The sequence below is a fragment of the Hemiscyllium ocellatum genome, chromosome 26, assembly GCF_020745735.1.
Source record: "Hemiscyllium ocellatum isolate sHemOce1 chromosome 26, sHemOce1.pat.X.cur, whole genome shotgun sequence".
NCBI lineage: Eukaryota > Metazoa > Chordata > Chondrichthyes > Orectolobiformes > Hemiscylliidae > Hemiscyllium > Hemiscyllium ocellatum.
The window spans coordinates 24,906,260-24,927,388 of record NC_083426.1 but is presented as its reverse complement, the minus strand read 5'-3'; the positions used below and the strand labels follow the sequence as shown (position 1 = coordinate 24,927,388).

General features: G+C 36.1%; 1 protein-coding gene across 4 annotated transcripts in view; it reads left to right on the top strand.

Annotated features, from left to right (window-relative positions):
- Positions 1–21,129, top strand: part of kif21b (kinesin family member 21B) — a 182,575-nt gene that overhangs the window by 129,307 nt on the left and 32,139 nt on the right. The window contains exons 19-28 of one of the 4 annotated variants that reach the window (XM_060845455.1): positions 1,212–1,362; positions 1,938–2,129; positions 5,221–5,322; positions 6,553–6,715; positions 7,214–7,274; positions 9,282–9,339; positions 9,893–10,074; positions 11,090–11,182; positions 13,605–13,733; positions 19,446–19,484. In XM_060845455.1, the coding sequence (XP_060701438.1) occupies positions 1,212–1,362; positions 1,938–2,129; positions 5,221–5,322; positions 6,553–6,715; positions 7,214–7,274; positions 9,282–9,339; positions 9,893–10,074; positions 11,090–11,182; positions 13,605–13,733; positions 19,446–19,484 (1,170 nt within the window). Of the gene's footprint in view, positions 1–1,208; positions 1,363–1,937; positions 2,130–5,220; positions 5,323–6,552; positions 6,716–7,213; positions 7,275–9,281; positions 9,340–9,892; positions 10,075–11,089; positions 11,183–13,604; positions 13,734–19,445; positions 19,485–21,129 lie in introns of all 4 variants that reach the window. The other 3 variants (XM_060845454.1, XM_060845457.1, XM_060845456.1) reach the window with 3 other exon arrangements.

Here is a 21,129-nt window from a genome sequence, read left to right as displayed (position 1 = left end):
TGATCTAATAATCCCTAACTTTACTTTCTTATCTTCTCCCCATAATCCTTGCTTCTCTTAGTAATGAAAAAAAGTGTCCATCTCAGCCTTGAATATCTACTCTCAATTTCCAATCGGTGAACCAATTCTTTATCCAAGGTGCTGTGATTCCAGTTAATATTACCAGACAAGTCAATTCCCAGATATGAATTCGACATGATAAATCATGCGTTTATCTGTTTTGGTTTTAACAATATAGTCTCACGTTGGAACGTAAGCATTGAATGCAACTATTTGTTTCTTCATCAATAAAGCAGAAGTTTCTAAACAATAAAAGATTAAAAAGTACAATAAACCAATCTATTTACTTAAAATAAAATTTCAAAGATTTTTAAGCTCACAAAATATGTACAATCTCAAAGCACAACTTTATGAATTGAAAACAAACAAAACAACTTTTGGAAAGTACCCAAACAGAGCTTGTGCAATACACCAGAGTTCCTATGTTTATCACTGCAATAGGATGAGTTCACTTGGGACTTCAGCAATTATAATGGAGCTACAGATAGCTTCTTCCTGGTGCTATCATACATCTCAAATGTACTCAACTTTAACTAACCTCTTCAGAGATTTATTACAACTTTTATGATGGATGAACACTATCCCTTCACTCTTAGATAACCTGGAAAGCTATATATCATTCCCTTTTTAAGAGCATTGCTCTATACAGTCATTCTATTTCAAGAATTTCACAGGACTTCTCCAAATTTACAGTAAAACTTTAGAAAAATCTCACTCTGTAAACTACGGATGTTTCCTTAAAGTTTGAAATAATGTTCATTTTCTTTCTGGCCTTTGTTCCGTAGAAGACTTAACCTTCATTTCCTTTCATGCATTAAGAAAAAATATTCTATCGATGTGTGCCTTCATGATAGAACACTAGGTACAGGCTGGATCAAGGGAATACACATGAAAGGGAGATAAAGTCTTTGAAGTGGGCAGCACAGAATTCAGCTACATCAGTTTGACTCTCAGCAAATCCTATTTTGTTAAACCTTATGTTTATTGATGACACGAGTTGCTATTACAGTTTGCAATATAAGAAAATGTATTTCATTAACGTGAGAATATTACATGATCCCTCTATCCACAACACCAACTAATAACATAAACAATGTATATCCTTTTAGTGTTTATACTGAAGTTTTTTTTTGTTGACTATTTTTCAGCAGAAAGGTCAAGTATCAGAAAAAGGGAGTTGGCGAGGGCTTCTCGAAGACAGCCCGGCTAAAGTGGCAGGCACTGGAGTGTAGAATATCTGACATTGTGATGCAGAGGATGACTATTTCCAACTTGGAAGCGGATATGAATCGCCTGCTTGGGGTATTCAGATTCAGTCATTATACAAGTCATTATGTGCAACGTTACTTTCCAAAGCACTCTTTTCCATCTTTTGGGGGAGTCCAGAACTAGAGAACATAGGTTTAATGTGAGAGGGGAAAGATATAAAAGGGACCAAAGGGCAACTTTTTCATGCAGAGGGTGATGTGTGTGTATGGAATGAGCTGCCAGAGGAAGTGGTGGAGGCTGGTACAATTACAGCATTTAAAAGGCATCTGGATGGGTATTTGAATAGAAAGGGTTTAGAGGGATATGGGTCAAGTGCTGGCAAATGGGACTAGATTAGGTTAGGATATCTGGTCAGCATGGACGAATTAGATAGAAGGGTCTGTTTCCGTGCTGTACATCTCGATGACTCTACAACTCTGTGACTTGTGCACACAAGAGCCATAATGTGTTCCCTGCTACTTTAAATAGTGGGAAGCCTGTTCAGCTCAGTCTTTATCAAGTTCCTTCGAAGTCAAATTTGAAAATTTGATTCACTGTTCTATGAACACACTGTTCTCGTCTTGCATTTCATCTTTTTAAAGCGTTTATATCTACTATTCCTTTTACAGAAACGAGAGGAATTAAATGGCTTGCATGAAATGCTGCTTGGGAAACGGGAACGGATTCTAAAGGAAAATCCAGACGATAAGTCCATTCAGGAAATAAATGAGGAAATCGATGCTTTAAATGCAAATATCGACTATATTAATGACAGCATTTTTGAATGCCAGGCTACGATAATGCAGATAGAAGAGACCAAGGTAATCAAGTTAACATATTGAATAGTGGAGAGAATATTTAATGTTTGGTTTGGTATCTGAAACTGCTATCTGTATTGAAGATATATTTGAATAAAGAGGATAACAGCTAAAACTCTAAGACAATCAAACATTCTGTAAACACTCAACAGCTTGATCAGTGTTAATGGAGTGAACAGGCAAGTTAATGTTTCAGGAGTAATCCTTCATGTGAGCTAGAAATTATAATGATGAGTAACCATTAAAGAAGAAACAGATGAAAGAGGAGACAAGGAATGAGAAACACATGCGAGAGAAGGCTGCATACAATGATCCGTCATCTTTTAAAGAGAATCGAGAATTTGGTTGCTAAAGTGATATTAACATGAGACAGTGTTGCAGGGAAAAACATAAATATAGAAATTAGGCAAACAACAAATTATTTTATGGCATCTTCTAATGTAATGAAACATCCCAAAGTGCTTTATAGGCAGCTTTATGAAATGAAGTATGATACAGAACTACATAAGTAGTATTAGGTGTCAAGTGACCAAAAGCTTGGTCAGAGATGAGTTTTAAGATCTGACTGAAATAGGGAAAGTGAGGCGGATATCGTGAAGAGTATGGAGGGAACTGTAAAGTTTGGGATCTGACAATGAGGATATAGCTCCCAGTGGTGGACCAACTTTATCTTTGAATGCACAAGAGGCAGAATTAGGAGAGGAAAGATATCTGAGGCTTGTGGGATTGCAAGAGATTTGGGAGGGAGAGTGCTGAGGAAGAATTTGAAATCAAGAAATTGCTTTGGGCTCTGTTTGGGTCAGGGAGCACAGGGGTGGCAGGGACTTGGAACTTGATGCAGTTAAAGTCATGGGTTTTAAATGACCTCAAATTAATGGAAGGTAGAGTGTGGGAGATCAGCCAGAGGGAAACAAAAAAAAATGGAAAAGTGTTTTAACAGGAGATTACCTGAAATGAGACAAAGTCCAGTGATGTCATGGAGGTGGAAATAGACAGTAATAGTGATGGTAAAAATAAGTCAGAAGCGCATCTCAGAACAAAATGCAATACCAAGATGATGAAGAGACTGATTTAGTCTCAGACTGTTACCAGTGAGGTCAGTGTTCTTTTATGGAATATGGCTGTCACTGGCCAGACCAGCACTTCTTTCCTCATTCATAATTGCCTTTACACTGAGTGGCTTGCTAGGATATGCAGAGTGTAGAGGTAAACCTCAGGAAGAAGGGTTGATTTCCTTCCTCAAAGGACATTTGTTGCCAGGATAGCTATTATGATCGCCATTACACAGACCAGCTTTCAATTCCAGAGCTATTCAGTGAATTTTTAATTCCAACAGGTGATATGGCTTTAATATGGGCTTCTGAATTGACTAGTCTTGTGCCTTCTTTCACTATACCACCATCTCTCCGGCAGTATGGACAAGCAGTCTGATAATTTAGCAAGAATGGAGAGTCAGAGAGATGGTAGTGAGGTAGAGTTAGTCTCATAAATGTAGATGTAAAAACAAGCATTGTGCCTTTAGGTGATATCACCAAGGGGCAGCATGGGGACAAGATGCAAGGGCATCAGAGAAATAGTGCGGAACAGAAGGAGTGTTGCAAATTTCTGGCGACTGTCCAAGAATTTGTGATTAACTGAGGCAATGGGAGTAAACAGGACTTAAATGGCAACGAGAAGTTGTCTAAATAAAAGTGGGTCCAGCTCAGTCAAATGTGGGATAGTATATCTATTTTACTGCTCCTCGGATGCTGCCTGAACTACTGTGCTCTTCCAGCACCACTGATCCAGAATCTGGTTTCCAGCATCTGCAGTCATTGTTTTTACCATCTATTTGAATAGTCTAAATTAAAATGCGATGCCTTTCTTTTTAAACCATATGAAAAAGAGCTAGGCATGATACAATATCATTTTGAATAGATTCATTAAAAGCTTGCAGTAACGGTTTCACCTTTTTCAATATTTCGTGGTTAAGCTGAAAGAAGAGGATTAGGAAGTACAAATTGGTGTTGTCTCATGGTAGAAATTAAATCCTGAATTAATTGCAGGTTCCAAATGGCCTATTGTTATTCCATTAAGTCTGTGTGCTTCACAGAGAGCGCATTATTGAAGAGTAATCATTAAACTCAGAAAATTTGAAAGAACGTTAACCTTAAAGAAACTATTTTAGGTTTGACCATAAATGACCAGGAATGAGGAACAGCAGCTGATGGTTGCAGCTCTGGAAATCCCTTGACTTTTAAACTGGGTACTAAAAATTGTAACATAACCCAAATCAATGCTGCAGAATTTATTGACTTCTGTCAATTATTTTATGATAAGTAGTAATAACAGAGAGAAGAACAACAAGATTTGTATCTACAGGGTTCGCCTTCTGTAACTTCAGAACATCCTAAAGTATTTTACAGCCAGTGATATAATATTGAAGTTCTGTTGCTGTTGTAATGGAGGAATCTCCAGATTGTTGGTAGCTGAGGTAGAATAGAAAGTAACAATAGTGAGTTAACTGAAGTGGAATTTGATACTGTTCACGTGTCCAAAAATATGTGGTTGCTTGTTGTGCATATTTCCATGATTTTGAGTGGGAGCAATCCAAATTAGGAGAATAATACAACCTGTGTAAGAGGCAGAAATGAAAGTCGCAGATTGATGTAAATGCTCGCTAGTCTTCCGATTTCTTGCAGCCACTCTATAGTGAAGTGACCATCATAGTGACTAGCAATTAGTGCCAGTCTGATCCAAATGAAAAGCATTGTCACTTTCTCAAGGGTATCTAAGGATGACAAATAATTCTACTCTAGCCAAAGACACCACGTTCCAAGAACTTTTTTAAAAGGCTACTGCAGCAGGAACTGTGGTCTGGACCTGAATTTAAAAATGCTTAAATGCATTGTCTTCTCAGTGTCTTCACCAATAGCCGTTAGTTGTAACCTGTTCAGAGACATTGTGACACACCTCCGGGGCAGGTAGGCATTGAACCCTGGTCTTCTGACCCAGAGGTAGGGACTCTACCGTTGACTCATAAGGCCCTCTTCAATCTTCAGCAAGGCAAGATCCATTTGTTTAACTTTGATTTCTTTCTGACTGTTGCTTGCAGGATGAAATTAATTCAACAGACACATCTGTTGTCATTAGCTCATGTTCCTTGGCTGAAGCGCGCCATCTACTGGATCACTTCCTTAAAATGTCCATTGACAAGGTAACAGATTGACCTCTCTCCTCCTTGCTCTAAGTAATTGAGATACCCTGATTAAGTGACTTCTACTGGTCAGTCATAAAAAGTATTTGTGTTGTAAATAATAAATTTCCGTACTTTATACCATTCCTGATCTGATGCATTTTTGTGAAACCAGTCAGCATTACACCTGGACAGATCTTTAATTCAGCTACTTCCACACTATTGGTAAAGGACTGAACCAGATTTGTTGCCTTTATTTCCAGAAAATCATCGGTGTTAAACTGATAGGTAAATATTGTGGGATATAGAGTTTTGACGGAGTCTCACTAGTCGGAAGGAGAAAGGGCCCAGAATAATAGAGATTCAGACTTTGTGTTGGGTCTAGATAAATTACTATGCTCCCAAAAGATTAAGTTTAAAGCATGTGCATATGTTTTGTTCTATGGGACGCCTGGATCTAATATACAAATAGGTGACACATTGAAAATCATCTGGTATCTGACCATTTCTCAACTTGATGTTTGTGACAGATGGAAGTAAACGGGGAAAAAAATGAATATTGTATGTATGAAAAATTCAACAGACTTTACAGTAGCCTTTAATGTCAGTTGTTGAAAGAATTAATTCCCCAAAGTAGAATTTTTTCTCATTTTTAAAAAAAAGTAATATTTCCTCTTGACAGTAAATAGGTTATGAATAAATGCAGTTTGAAGACAGGGAGAAGGATTTCACTCTGCAAGCAATTCCTATATTGACAGAACCTGATTAGGCAACCTCAATATGGAGCAGTGCTGTACAAGACTGACTAGCTAGGATTTTATGGGCATACAATGTCTAATATATTTATTGGAGGTAGAAGATTAAGGGCACTAGGCCTGTAATTTTTCAATGATGTTCATTGCTACATTTCAGGAACCTCCTCATATAAAGTTTCCTTTGACATTGATTACTAATTTGTTAGATAGCTCACTTTTTAAATTCATTGGATTCATTTGATTAAAAAGATAAACCACCATAAAATGACTTAATTCCTGAAATTTGGCTAAAATTCAAGGTGAAATTTTCATTTTATACTGATGTAACAGTTTAGTAACTTTAATGCAGGAAACCATCCTCAGCATTATTTGTAGATAGGGGCTGACAAAATAACAGATTAGAATATCATCCACATGAGAGAGAGATTCAGTTGTTTAAGTAAAAGGTTAAAATCTTTACATTTTATTGTTTTATATCCATTGCTTTCAACTCCAGGGCATGCAGGTCGCTCAAAAAGAGGCTCAGATTAAGCTATTGGAAGGTCGATTAAAGCAAATCGATGTGACAGATTCTGTTCCAACTCAGCTCATTAACATGTTACGGGAAAAAGCTGAGTCTATTCCTGAACTACAGACGTTACTTCAAAGTGTTTCACAAGGTAATGTGCTCTCTACTGATTATAACATCGCTGGGATTTTGCATACTTTGGTAATTAGATATTTATACATAGCACAGAACCTGAGAGTTTTATGTTTTTACCTCTTTTCACATCTGCTACCTCACATATTTAGCTTCATTATTCATCTCAGATTTTGAACTGGGAGAGATTGAAATATTTGTAACCATCTTCATCCAGCAGGTTTGAGTTCATGATCCATTGTGCACTTCTAGCCAGTAATATCTGTATGGTGTGAGTGAATGCAAAAAGACTGGAGCTACTAGTTTGCAGAAACTAATTCAAAGGTTGTTAAAATTCTTCAAAGATTTAAAAATGACTTTTCTCCGTATTTTGGACAAAAAGTTGATTTCAGTTCTTGTGTTAAACAAGCAGAAAAGGAATTATCTAAGAATTATGGGATACAGTCTGAACAAAAGACTTTGAAGAATGATAAATTGAGAGAACAGCATTTTTATATCTAACATTTGTAACTTTCAGAAAATGGAGAGCTGAGCAGTGATGAGGAAATATCTGAGTGCAGTTCAGGTCTTGATAGCAGGTAAGCTTTTCAGAAATGCTGACAACAACTTTATTGTTCTTGGGTAAATTCCTAAACTAAAGTATTACCTTAATGTCATGCTGCTGCCCATAATGGCCTGTAATAAACCAGAATCATGTGGAAGATGGTGTTTTGGAACCAGTAACAATATGTCAGTACAAATGATGAGCTAAGTGTATATTCAGAACTTCCAGTGAACTGATTCAAGCTCAAACTGAACACAAAGTATTGCAGATGTCATAACTATGAAGCCAACACAGAAAATGCTCAAAGAACTCAGCAAGTCTAGCAGCATCTGTGGAGAGAAAACAAGTTAATGTTTCAAGTCTGATATGATCCTTCTTCAGAACTCTGGATAAGGATCATACGAGACTTGAAACATTAACTCCATATCTGCCTACACAGATACTGTCCAATCTGCTGGGTTTTTACAGCATTTTCTGTGTTTGATTAGGGCAGCAAATAGTTATAGGTCAGGAAAACCCATGGTTAGAACTTAGCGATGGCAGCAGTTAGGGCTACAGGGAGAATGCGGGTAAGTGGAGTTGAAATGCCCATCAGCCATGATTGAATGGCTGAGTGGATTCGATGGGCTGAATGGCCTTACTTCCACTCCTATGTCTTATGGTCTTATAGAATATTACAGTAATCCTCATAACTCATAGGTTGGAGGGAGTGCAGAAATTATTTCCTTTTCCCAGTTCTTATTGCTTTCAAGCAAGTGTATTGTGTGTATGCATTGTTTGTGTACGTATCTGTATTGGGGGCTGGACTGGATGCTATAGGCAAAGATTCCTGTTGATACTTTACACCTAACCTCACAAGTCAAGAACGGTCACTTTGTTGTGGTACAAGTGAACACTCAAGGTACATTGGTATTATACGTCTAATCACTTCCAATAGGACAAAATAATAGATTCTTGCAATGCTTTCATTCAGAAATTCAGCAATATTTATTATAATGTATAAATTATTCTTAAATATTGCCCTACTAATGGATGAACTTTGTTTCCGACAGGAAAAGTGTGGTAAAATAATGATTGTAAATAATGAGTGATTTGAATTAACTAAGTTTCAGGCAAGTTAGGTTCTATGCTCATCATGCCAAAATTCTGAAAAAACATTTTCTTACAAAATAAATTCTATTGCTTTCAAACAATATTGAAGTATGTTTAAACATTGGGAGAGAATCAAAGTTCATAGTTTGAGTCCTGTATGTTCCTTTTGTTCTGAAGAAGTCATCCCAAATTCACAATATTTTCTCTTTTCACAGATGTTCCCAGACCTGCTGAGTTTCATCAGCAATCTGGGTTTGTTTTACATTTCCAGCTCCACAGTACTTGGCTTTTTATGTTTTCATGTTGCTGGTAGCTCTTTTTTTTAATGTGGAAGCAACGTACTGCGATAGCTTACGTTTTCCCCTGCTGAATATGAACGATAATTAAATTATTATCAAAGTTCCAAAGGAGATCTAGCTTACTGCAGACTCATCACTGATTTTGCCCTTGAAGCTCATGCACCTATCTTGGGGTTTAACTATTCAGAAACTTCTTATTGCCAGTAGGCTACTGAAATTAATTTGTCAATGATGTAGTGAAAGCATGTTGTACATTTTCACTGTTTTTGTATTTTGAATAAAAGCATTTGCCCTTCGAGTCAAAAGAGTCCATGATGAGCTGCTAGCAACTGATTATATATCCTTGGTATAATTCTGGCCAAATATTTTCATTGAGTGAAATAGAAAGCCAGCTATGTGACAATTGACTGTGAATCATTCATTAACAACATCAGTTACGTTTTTAAACTACAAGGCAGATTTTTAAATTAAATTTATTAAATGTTTATGTGATAATTATTGAAGTGTAACTATCAATCTTGTGCTTTTTGGATTGAAAGTGATGGATTGTGTATTAAGAATTGTATGTAATTTTCCCACTCCTTTCCTGAAATAATAAATCTGTACATTTACGTATTTATACTAATATGTGTTATGTTTACTCTTTCCAGTTTAATATCCAGTTCTTATTCAAAGCGTTCCCTAAGCCAAGGAGATTTTAGAATAAAGGTATGACTGTTATTTTATCATCAAAGTGGTTTGCATTTATATAAGCACTTTGCCAACGGATACATTATTCTCTCTGTATATTTTAATGGTTCTATATTTAATGTACCTCAGCATAGTATTATCCTTCAGCATATCATTTACATGCCATTTTGTAGTAGATTTTCTATTAATATAATAATTTTAGATTTCAGAAAATCAGTTTAATCTGTAATTACGGACCTAAAATGAAGATGCTTTTTAAAAACTATTTTCTTGCATTTAGAGATCTCTCTGGCAGCTTATTTTTAAGGCATGTGTGTGTGAATGTCACATTTGCTCCAACTTGACCTGGTTCCAAATGTTACAATAACTGTTTAATTCACACACAAAAACACAACCTTACAGCTAAGAAAGGTTAAGTATCTCCATTTTTTACTGCATTGTTAAGGCTAAGTCAGGACCTGGTCCTGGTATTAGACCTGTATTGATACTAACATGCACTATCTATTCCTAAACTAACATATTCAATTTATACTCTTAATGTGGGATCATCGTTTTGATTTTTAATTTTCAGGCTGAGCAAAAGACAGAGTTGCATTACAGGGAAGGCTATGGCTCTGCTCTGGACCTGTCCACTTCAAGTGTAATGAGATCAGCAGATATAAAGGAAAATGGCATTATGCAAATTGATGGCCTCTCTAGAATTCCAAAGGACAAAGAATCCATTGTTTTCCAGCCTCGATCTGGAAACACTTTGTAAGTCAACGTTCTATTTTTGCAGTGAACAAGCTTGTGCTGAGCTTTATTTCAAAATATCAAGAAATGTCCCACAGATTGGAAAAACATCAACCTGCTAAATGTTTAATTCATGCAGGAATAAGTCAAGAAGACTCAGTTGTTTTGTAGACAAACCTATTGATATTGCATATGAGCCAAATAACAGTCTTTTTCAAAGCAATATCTAACTGAAATGCTAAGATGTTTCTGTAACTTATTTCAAAGTTATCACAAGATCCCACTCTTTCCCAAGTATAGAGAACCAGAATACCATTACCTAAGTCATTTCTTTTAAAAGGCATTGACTCCAAGTCTTGCTCCTTGTATCTCAGAATGTTGGGCTTGTGTTCTGCATTCTGAGCATGGCCTATTCCAGTGTTTATATTTTTCTGTCTTAACTTCATTGTAAAGTACATGAATATCTCTTTGTAAATTCATTTATACCATGCCCATCTATTTGAAAGTTTTACATTTAAATTCAGTTTTCCTGTGATTTTATAGTTGTATGTTAGCTACAGAGTTGTACATCCAGTTCTTAAACAGCAATAGAAATTTGTCAGGTGAACCTGATCTGCTTTCAGCCACGTTCTCATGAGCAGCAGCCCTGACTTTGTTCAGAATGTGAACAAAATCTAGCCTTCCTGAGCAAAACAATGTGTAGTAAAGAAACCTAAGGAGAAATAGAAGTCTTATATAATGAGAATGAGGCTATACAGCAACCTTATTTTCATCTTACACAGGAGTGATATTATGTCCTTTGCAGTGAGTAGTGCTATTTCCATAATTCATTGTAAAATGGATTAAGCTTGGAAGACTATCAGAACAGTGCAAATTGCCATTTATATCTGATGCACATCTGTCCCTTTGAACCAGAAAGAATTTTATCTGTCGTAATAAATGATAGTCATAGGAAATATGGTACATTGCAATTTATTGATTTTTCTTTATTCAAAAGCTCCATTGACAACTAACTGAAAACCTCTCTCTCCTTAAGTCCCAGGCAATCTGCTAAAAAGCTACAAGATACTTCACCACTCTTGAGGAGAAAGTCCTATGAGAAAGTACAGATGTCAACTGACAAATCCAGGTGACTATAATACTAAACAGCAAACCATCGAAGGGGACTTTGCTAAAATATTGATATTTCAGATAAGGCATTTGTGTCTTCATTAAAACATAATGAGCATGTTAGTTTAACTTGAGTGTAGTTAGAGTAACAAAAACAAAATGGTGGAAAAGCTCAGCAGATCTGGCAACATCTGTAGAAAAATCAGAGTTGACATTTTAGGCAACTTTCCTCAGGTAGGGTAAAATTGCTTTAATTTCTGATACTTTTGCTATCTGAATACAAACACAGTAACCTATACCATGATGCGAGTGCATGTCAACATATTAGGGTGAAATGAACTCTGAGTGTAGGGGTAAAGAATGATGCATTCGTGAAATATTGCATCAGTAAGAGTAAATACACAGATATTTCTGTATTTTGGATGCTAAGTTTTAATGTGATTATTCCTCTACACTATTCCTGCACATTGGACCTCAGAATTAAACTAGCCCTCCATGCAAAGCTTGGCATGCCGAGTAGTTTGGATAGTTGCCAGCAATTGCAGTCACTAGTTATGTTGCCAGTTCTCATTTTGGAGATTGTCCTTCAGGTTAGACTTATGTGAGTGAATTCCATCTTTCTCCAAGTTTTTGATACCATCTTGAAATTCATTATTTTATGTTTAGCAGAGTTTTGTTTTGTCTTCATCATGAGATGTAGGTGTCACTAGCTAAGCCAGTATTCATTGAAAATTCTTAATTGACAAGAGGATAGTATAAAATAATGACATTACCCTGGGCATGAAGTCACATGTAGGCTGAACCGGGTAAGGACATAAATGAACTAAATGGGCTTTTACAACAACTGATGGTTATGTACTCTACATTCCTTTTAAATTCCAGAATTTTAGCCAATTGAAATTTCATCATCTGCCATGGGGCTTGGTCAGTAGGGGGGAATATGTTAAACTGGAGTTCTGATTCTACTCCAGTGAGAATACCTCTACTTCAGCATCTCTCCTAATTTATAAACAGCTCTTTTCATTGGATATTCTGAAATCATCAGTGCTATAACTGAGAATGTGGAGTGCAGTTCACTGGGGAAATCACATTTTGGATTTAGTTCTCCCAATTCCTCCATCATAACATCAGCAGAATGTTGTCAGAAACTCTGCAGAAATAAAGGAAATGGGCATTTCTTGTATTTTTGCAGTGTCTCTGCCAGTTATTGTAGATATTAAGGGGAGAACCTGAGGAAATTCCAAGTTTCAGAAGGTAACTTGAGTGCTGAACCCCAAATTCACTTCAAAAGAAAATGATGTTTACCCTCAATGGATTTTAAATTTGCATTGAGATATGCCAGTTGCAAACACAGATTGTTCTGTGAGCACATTATAAAATGTTTGCTCGAAATAATTCTTAAATAGAGATATGTCCAAATCTAACAGCTGTATAGCTATCAATTTTCAGTAGTTTACTTCTGAACCATTAGGTGAGATGTCTTATCTTTCACAAACAAAAACAGTAATTGCAGGAAAAGCTCAGCAGGTCTAGCAGCATCTGTGGAGAGAAATCATAGCTAATATTTTGGGTCCAGTGATATTTTCTCTGAACTGATGGCAGCTAGGAAAATATTGCTTTTTGTTTGACTACTATTAACTACACAGCCTATTGTCCATCACTAACAGTCCCCATTAACAGCTATTCACCCTCTCAGCCTGATTGTTATCCACTCCATTGTCCGTCCAACTGTTCCTCTCTCTCTTCGGCTCTATTATCACCTATGCTTTGCTCCTTACCTCCTCCCTCAACCCTATTTTCTGAATAAAGACTAGCACTTCCTGGATGCCATCAATTCTAAGGAAACATCATTGGACCTGCAACGTTAATTCTGATTTCTCTTCACAGATGCTGCCAAATCTACTGAGCTGTTCCAACAATTTCTGTTTTGGTTTCTGATTTCCAGCATCCATTGTTCTTCTGGTTATTATTTTGCCTCATCTTTCAACTAGTTTCAATGGAACAAATTATTGAAAAATAGCAGCAGCATATTTTGGTTTGTCAGTTTGTATCCATTTTAGTTCATGACTAACTTCTTAGTTTTGCCACTACTTTCTCAATATTATGACTTTGGTTTTCAGGTCATAAGGTGCACAGTAACCCTACCATTTTAAAATATTTATAATTTGTGTTATACTTGGAAATTCAAGGTTTGCATGATTCAAACCATTATATCCTGCAGTCAGTGAAGTTCTGATGTGTGCAGAACTGGATTAGTCTCTTCTAATGAACGCCTTGCATTTGTTTTATGAATTGCGCGACTTACTCCCAATTCATCATGCTCGAAAAAGAGAAAAGTTAAATAACTGAAGGAATGATTGAGTAATATTAATATTTAATTGATAATAATACTGCACACTATTAAAATTTTCAGCTCTGACTGAAACTATTGTTCCCTACAGGACGGATTGGCGGTCCTCTGAAATTAATATAACTCCTCCTTCCTCCCCTCCAACCCGGGCTCGTAATGACAGGAATGTGTTTTCCCGACTTACTAGTACTCAACTTCAGACTTTCCCTGCACATGACAAGTAAGTACACCACAGAAGCAATGTGTTCTGTTGTTTTTCTAGTACACGTATGAACATTTATTCAAATTTATTCACTCCCTGAAATTCCTGAAACTTTTTGAAATCCTTTCTTTTATAAAACAGATACTGACCTTTTATGAAATTTTCCTGTCTGAAATTTGAAATCAACAGTTTGGTTATTTATTTGCACGGTGCTGATATGTTATTCAAAATGTAATCATTTTGGAAGTTGTTAACCCAGAAGTTCACGATTATCAATTTCCTCAATTCTAACTCATTTATGCCAACCAGGGATTGATTACATCATATGGGGAATATAGTTGAAACAGTAATTAGCTTTTACTATTAAAGTTACATATAATCTATAGATCCTTTTTAATCTGAGTAAATAGCACTTTCTATGATAGAAGTGTACATGTTGACGTCTGTTTATTAAAAATTCAGTTCTTATAAACTGGTTTGTTAGCATGTTTTCGTTGTAGATAGTAAAACTGGAGCCAGGATTTTTTGAACTTTCACCCACAAGTCATATCCTTTTAGGATTTGTATCATATTTCACAAGAAATTGGCAAATTCAATGTAACTCTTTGTAGTTTATAATGAGGTGGAATGTCTATGTTATTTTTTAAGAGCATCTCGAACTTTATAATATTTACATCATGACAATAACTCCATTGCAGCACTAATTTTGGCTTATGAACCCCATACTGGGGAGGTGATGGCCTAGTGATATTATCACTCAATCATTAATCCAGAACCTGGATTCAAATCCTGCTATGGCAGATGGTGAAATTTGAATTCATTAAAAAAACATCTGGAATTAAGAGTCAATTGATGACCATGAAACCTTTGTCAGTTGTTGGAAAATTTACTAATGTCCTTTAGGGAAAGGAATCTGCCATCCTTACCTGGTCTGGCCTACATGTGACTCCGGAGCCACAGCAATGTGGTTAACTCTCAACTGCCCTCTGCAGTGGCCGAGCAAGCCACTCACTTGTACCAATTACTATAAAGTCACAACAAAGAAATGAACCCAATAGCAAGTGAACTGCAGTGATTCAAGAGGCAGCTTACCACCATCTTCTCAAGGGGAAATAGGGATCAGCTATCAATGTTGGCCAGCCAGCGAAGCCCAAGTCCCACAGATGAATTAATAAAAACCTGTTCTAAGGATAAGGTAGTCAAAAGTTCTCTTATTGCATGATTTTAACCCCAACAATCTATTTTGAAACTCAGCACCATTTTTTTGTACTTACCATTTTGCAATCTACAGGTTATGAAACTTACTGTTGAGGAAACTTAAACCAATTGAAATATTCTTTACAAGATTAAAAAGGGAATTTAATTGTGCTCCCCCATTTGATAATCAATGCTTAACACAGTTTATCTTTTTGTTCTCCACCTCTAACCTAATTCCAGTTTTTTTTAATAGTGCAAACGCTTAAGTTGTTTCCACTTGGTATCACTCTTCGATTGACTCTTCATTCTTAATTAGGCAAATGATCTATACATTTTTTTAAAGAAGCAAACCTTATTTTAAACAACTAATCTGTGTAGGCTAATGTTCAACAATTCACTGATCTGAGATTTGTCTGTTAGTGGCTATCAATTCAAAATGATAATGAAAATTTTCCACCCATACTTCAAGTCACCTGCCTACTATCATGGGGTGGTGAGTGCATGTGGTTTACTAACAACAGACTTCACTGCTTAAGTGAACACAATTTGTACGTGATGCTCAATTGTACAATAGCAGTAATAAAATTAACATGATTATACAAACAGCAATAATGGCCAGACACAGTCTAGGCTAAAATTGAAAATGAAAGAAAAATTAGCTGACCAGCAGTTACCTTAAGCAAAAATACCCACAGTTTGCTGCAGATTAAAATTGTGAGTATGATTTCAGAGAAATTATAAATCAAATTTTCTCACAAGCAAGGCAGTGTGACCCTACATAGTTATTACAGGAAAGCAACACTTCTATTACAACTTTCCCTTTGGCTATTTTTACATTCACCCAAAACATAGTGACTAAATTAAATACAATCATAAATCATTCTTTTATCAATGTCCATTCATTTGTACAGGATTTATACAATTAACTTTCATTGAAGTGATTATAAATATGCCTGTAGACACTTTTATGCCAGAACAAACAATTGCTCAATCCTATAATATAGTTTCATGTAGGTTTTTGCAGTCTTATCAAGATGACCACCCATGTTTTTACCCCAAACAGTAAATCATCATTGCTTCTAATATCTGCAGTTTTGAATAATGTTATGGCCAAGGTTGGTTTAAATTGTAATGGTCATAATTTCAATGGATGAACAGAAATAAAAATGATATATTCTATTAAGGACTTCAGGGCATTTTTGGTTAAATTCAATAAGGTGAGAAGATAACCCTGTCTTTGGAGAATCGGTGTGGACTTGATGGGTCAAATGGCATGCTTCTACACTGTAGTGATTCTATGAATAACATTAGTGCTGTCCCTCCCAAATGAACTGAGCACATAACTAATGCTTTGAAATTGACATTAATGGAAATGGATAATTTTGTCTGATGAACATTAAGTGACTACCTGTTATAAACATAAATGGTTTAAGTAGTGGGGACTGTAATTTATACGAATCTGATGAACATGGAACCCCGATGCATTATGTCCTCTTACCACTTCTGCTTAAAACACTTTGACCGTTAAAGTCAAGGCGGTCTAATTAGATGTGCCATATCCAGTACAGAATACTGGATCTTTCCATTCTTCAAACACTTGAAGCTTTGTGTGCCATAGATTTTTCGAAACAGTTTGACTGAAATGAGGTTCATGTGTATTTGCATAACTAACAGTTACTGGTTATTTTTGCTTAAATATAATTTTGTGATATATATTGTGCTTTGTTTTACTTCTGAAGATCCTTCAAGAAGCATAACTTGAAGGAGGACAATTAGTGTTGTGTTTATCTTTCTCAGAAAGCATGACTTTTACATGAACATTCCAATTGGTATCTAGAATAGATGAATTACTCTTGTGTTTCCTGTTCACAATTTCGATAAGTTTGCTTATCCCAATAACATTAACTTTGTTGGTCTGTGTCATCAAAGTTTGTCTTTTTCACAATGTTGGCTGTGCATATACATGTCTTAGTTATCATACTATGGTAGATATGCCAAGTAACATTCAAAGTTTCTATTAATACATTTTATCTTTGATGCTTTTTTCTTGATCGCATGACTGTAGCTCACTTACAGTCCAGTGTGGATTACATGCCTCCTGAACATGCTTTTAATAATAGATCAGAAGATTTAAGTCATAATATTTAGAGCAAAGAAATGAAAGCCGGTAAGCATATTGATCTTCCCCCTTGGTATTTCGGTGTGGTTTTTAAAGCCGCAGAAGAGTTTGCTCAACCAAAATTAGTTTCTTGTATTTCAACTCAAATCTTACCAAACTGACTAAAGTTCATGTCTTGGGAAGGTCAGCGTCTCCATCTGTGTATTTGGAGTGCAACAAATCTGATTGCAACTATATTTTGCACTACTCACCTAAGGCATACCCACAGTGACATACTCACAATATACCCAACATCTTTCAAACTAATCTCAATTTACAATGGCTTCTAAAAGAATAATTTTTGCTTGGCATCAATTTTGATAATGTTTGGCTGGCTTTTTGCAGAAGTGTGTTGATATTGGTTTATTTTGACTTCAATTTGGTGGTCTTTAAAAAATATTCCAGGGTTGTGTGTTGTGGTATATATTTTTGTATTGTAACATTCTTGACATTGCTGTTTTTAGTTGCATCATTGTTGTGCAGCTCATATACATTTTTAACCTCTTAAATGAAAAAAAAGCTAAGAATTGTCAGTAAAGCGTTCAGAGGGGGGCTTGGAAGAGAAGGTTCCGTATATATATGATTACAGTTAAGACGTAAAACTGGAGTTCCTCAGAAATCTTGCTATGGCAAGCAAGATTTTGGAATACATTTTAATCCAAATGTTTTTTTCAAATGATGAGCTATAGTCCACAAGGACCATAAATATTTCTTATTACTATAAAGGGGCAATAGGCTATATACATCTTGAGTGGCAGCATTGTATAAAGGGGTGGCATGGTGGCTCAGTGCTTAGCACTGCAGCCTAACAACTCCAGGTTCCTGGGTTCGATTCCAACCTCGGGCAATTGTCTGTGTGGAGTTTGTACATTTTCCCCGTGTCTGTGTGGATTCCTTCTGGGTGCTCTGGTTTCCTCCCACATTCCAAAGATGTGCAGGTTAGGTGAATTGGCCATGCTAAATTGTCCATAGTGTTAGGCGCATTAGTCAGAGGGAAATGGGTCTGGTGAACTTACTCTTCGGAGGGTCGGTGTGGAACTTGTTCGTCCGATGGGCCTGTTTCCACACTGTAGGGAATCTAATCTATAAGTGTGGAGCATGTTGAGGAGGCAGATCTCCCTGAACTTCCACAGCTCGTATGAGAATTTAACTCATGTTTGGGAAATTGGTGAGGCAGTTGAAGTGTTCAATCAGTGCACACTTTAAATTTGGCGTAACAAAAACAGAAGTAGCTGGAAAACCTCAGCAGGTCTGACTGCATCTATGGAGAGAAAGCAGAATCAATGTTTCAGGTCCAGTGTCCCTTTTTTTGAGGTATTGGATAGAGAGATTCCTATGAAATGTCTGTTGTCTTCCTCTTTACCCACCCACTGCATGCATGCATGTCTGCATACACACACACACACATACAAACACTCATATATATTTATAACGGAAAGCACACAATACACTGAATATAAAGTATGACTTACATGAACTGTTTTTCTAAAAAGGCAAATATTGTGCTTAATTTTGTCAGATCTTTTATATGTCCTTTTCTTTCATTTGCTCTTTATTTCCCCAATCTTTTCAATTTTTATTCTTCCATTCTTCTGTTGTGATGAGGAAATCTATGGATATTGGAAATAGAAATGGTGAATCGAGCAGAATGTGGGCAACAATTGGAAACAGTGCCGAGAAAGAGAGAAGTGCTTGAGGTAGTCAGAGTGAGAGATGGATTATAGAGTGATCGCAGATAGCAAAATGAGAAACAAAAGCAACCTCAAACTGAACTTAGATTGGTAACACATGCATATCAGAATGTTCATGACAAGAGGTTATGTATTTTGTACTTCTACTCGAGCTGGCCATCACCTTTTTCACCCAGTGAAGTGAGATAACTGAAATCCCAATATTAATGAAAAAACACTTAATGGAGATTGTGACACATGAATTTATTGGAGTAGTCCTGAGCTCAGACATCTTGAATAGGAAGACAACTCCAACAGCAAGAGGACTTTATCATCATTCTCCACACGGGCACAATTACATCTCAGTCTTTCTTTTGCTATGAGTGTTATGTGTTTAATATGCAACAGCATATTTCCATTCTTATGTTTTTAAGACTCTGATTGTCTCTTAGAATTATCTAGCTTGTTCAGAAGACTATGTAATGGATGGATTTGAGAAAATAACTCTTGGCAAAACAAAAAAAATCAAAATTCTTAACTTTTCCTCCATGTAAGTTTCTGTCTTTTGTGGCACTCAATATTGCTTGACTTGGCACACCTACTATTGCTCTACCTTGTTTCCATCAATTACTCTACTCAATAGTCCGACACGCTGGAGCTTTTCTATCTTTCTTCCCCATAATCCTGCTGCTGTTTTGTTCATAGGTCTGATGACAGTGACTCCTCTCTCTCGGAGGTTCCCAGGTACAAGTTTCTTTTGTTACCTCTTGCATTGCGCAGGCCTCTTGCTTCTGGTCTAATTGGGCCACGCAGCTGATTGCTTTGCTGTTTGCATGTTACTATTTGTGTTACATCTGGTCTGCACTGCATTTTGTACCAAAAAACAACATTGTTCTGCACACTAGTTTGTTGGTTGTTGACAACTTTATTGCATATTTTAATTGAGAATTCTAATGCAAGGATGGTTTTAGTTCTCAGTCTGGTTTTGGTTTGTGTTTTTTGGTTGGGCTAATTTGCATGCACCTTTTCATTTGGCTTTGAAATAGTCAAACTAGAAAATATCTGTAAATATTTGTTACGTTGGATCACTGGGTGTTGGTAATGTTTCATGGAAATATTAACACGACCGAATGGAGTGATTGGATCCAGATCAAAGAGTTTGTAACTGTGATTTAAATAAAGACTTGACTCTATGGATTTACTCGCAGGATTCAGTGATTTCAAATTCAAAATGAAGGTAAGGCTTAAAAAAAAACAATGATACAGTTATTTAAAATATATTTTCCAGACTATCTACGTTGCAGCTCTTTTTAAACATTGCAAATTCAACCTCTGTTTAACAACTCAATATAATCATCAGACATCACATTCAATTTACATATAAATGAACTGTAATGTTTTTCAAATGCTTCTAACGAGCTGATTTGTTCTTCATGATGAAGAACCTTGCTTCAGAATCACTGTTTTTAAGCACTGTTATGATTCCACCTGATGGTAATACTGGACAAGTCATTTTCCAAAGTGAAGCTGTCTTGATCGATCATAAGTTTTATTTTTAGCTACGGGTGGTTATTAGTCACTGAAAAAATTTACAAGGGGCTATCAATGTACTTGAACCAAAACAACGCAAGTTTATTGCACAAAAAGAAAAAATTAACTGCGTGACAGTTTGGAAAAATATTATTGGGAAACAGCAAACTGCAAGTGTCAACCCTTTTGCCCAGCAATATTATCTACAGACACTTGACCTCAGTGAAATATTATTCCTGTTTTTTTTACTTCAATCTCTCTTATTCATCAACAAGGTTGCAAATGTTCCCTTTTGATAGCTTTCTGCACATTCACTAGCTTTCTCTATCACTCACCGAGGCATACAAACAACATCCACCTCACTGATTTTCCTCAATGAACTCTGAAGGGAAAGAAATAACTAAGGACCGCTAAAATAGCTTAAGACATTTTTTCTATCTCTGATGACCTGAGAAACTGAATTGCACTTCTACTGGGATGAAACTGCTCTGAACTGTAACATAGGTCTCACCATTTAAAATGTTTTCGATGAACTTCCATACAAAACACTTTAGTCAAATTAAAGTTTGCGGGTAAATGCTGGGAGTAGCTAAAACATTGACAAGTACTCATGAGATGAGTTTTAACAAATTTGGAAGGATAGGTTCAGTGTTCTTCAGGATTTGCTGTTAGAACTACTACTGTTCTTAAATTTAAATAGCATGACCTGGATCCCAAATCACAATACAAAGTGGTCAGAGTTTCAAATGGTGATGAATTAGGATGAGTAGCAGATTATGAAGCAATTAGCAAAACAGAAATTAAGAGGAAAAAAAAACTTGCATTTTTCTACATAAAGGGTAGTGAAGTATTTGTTAAA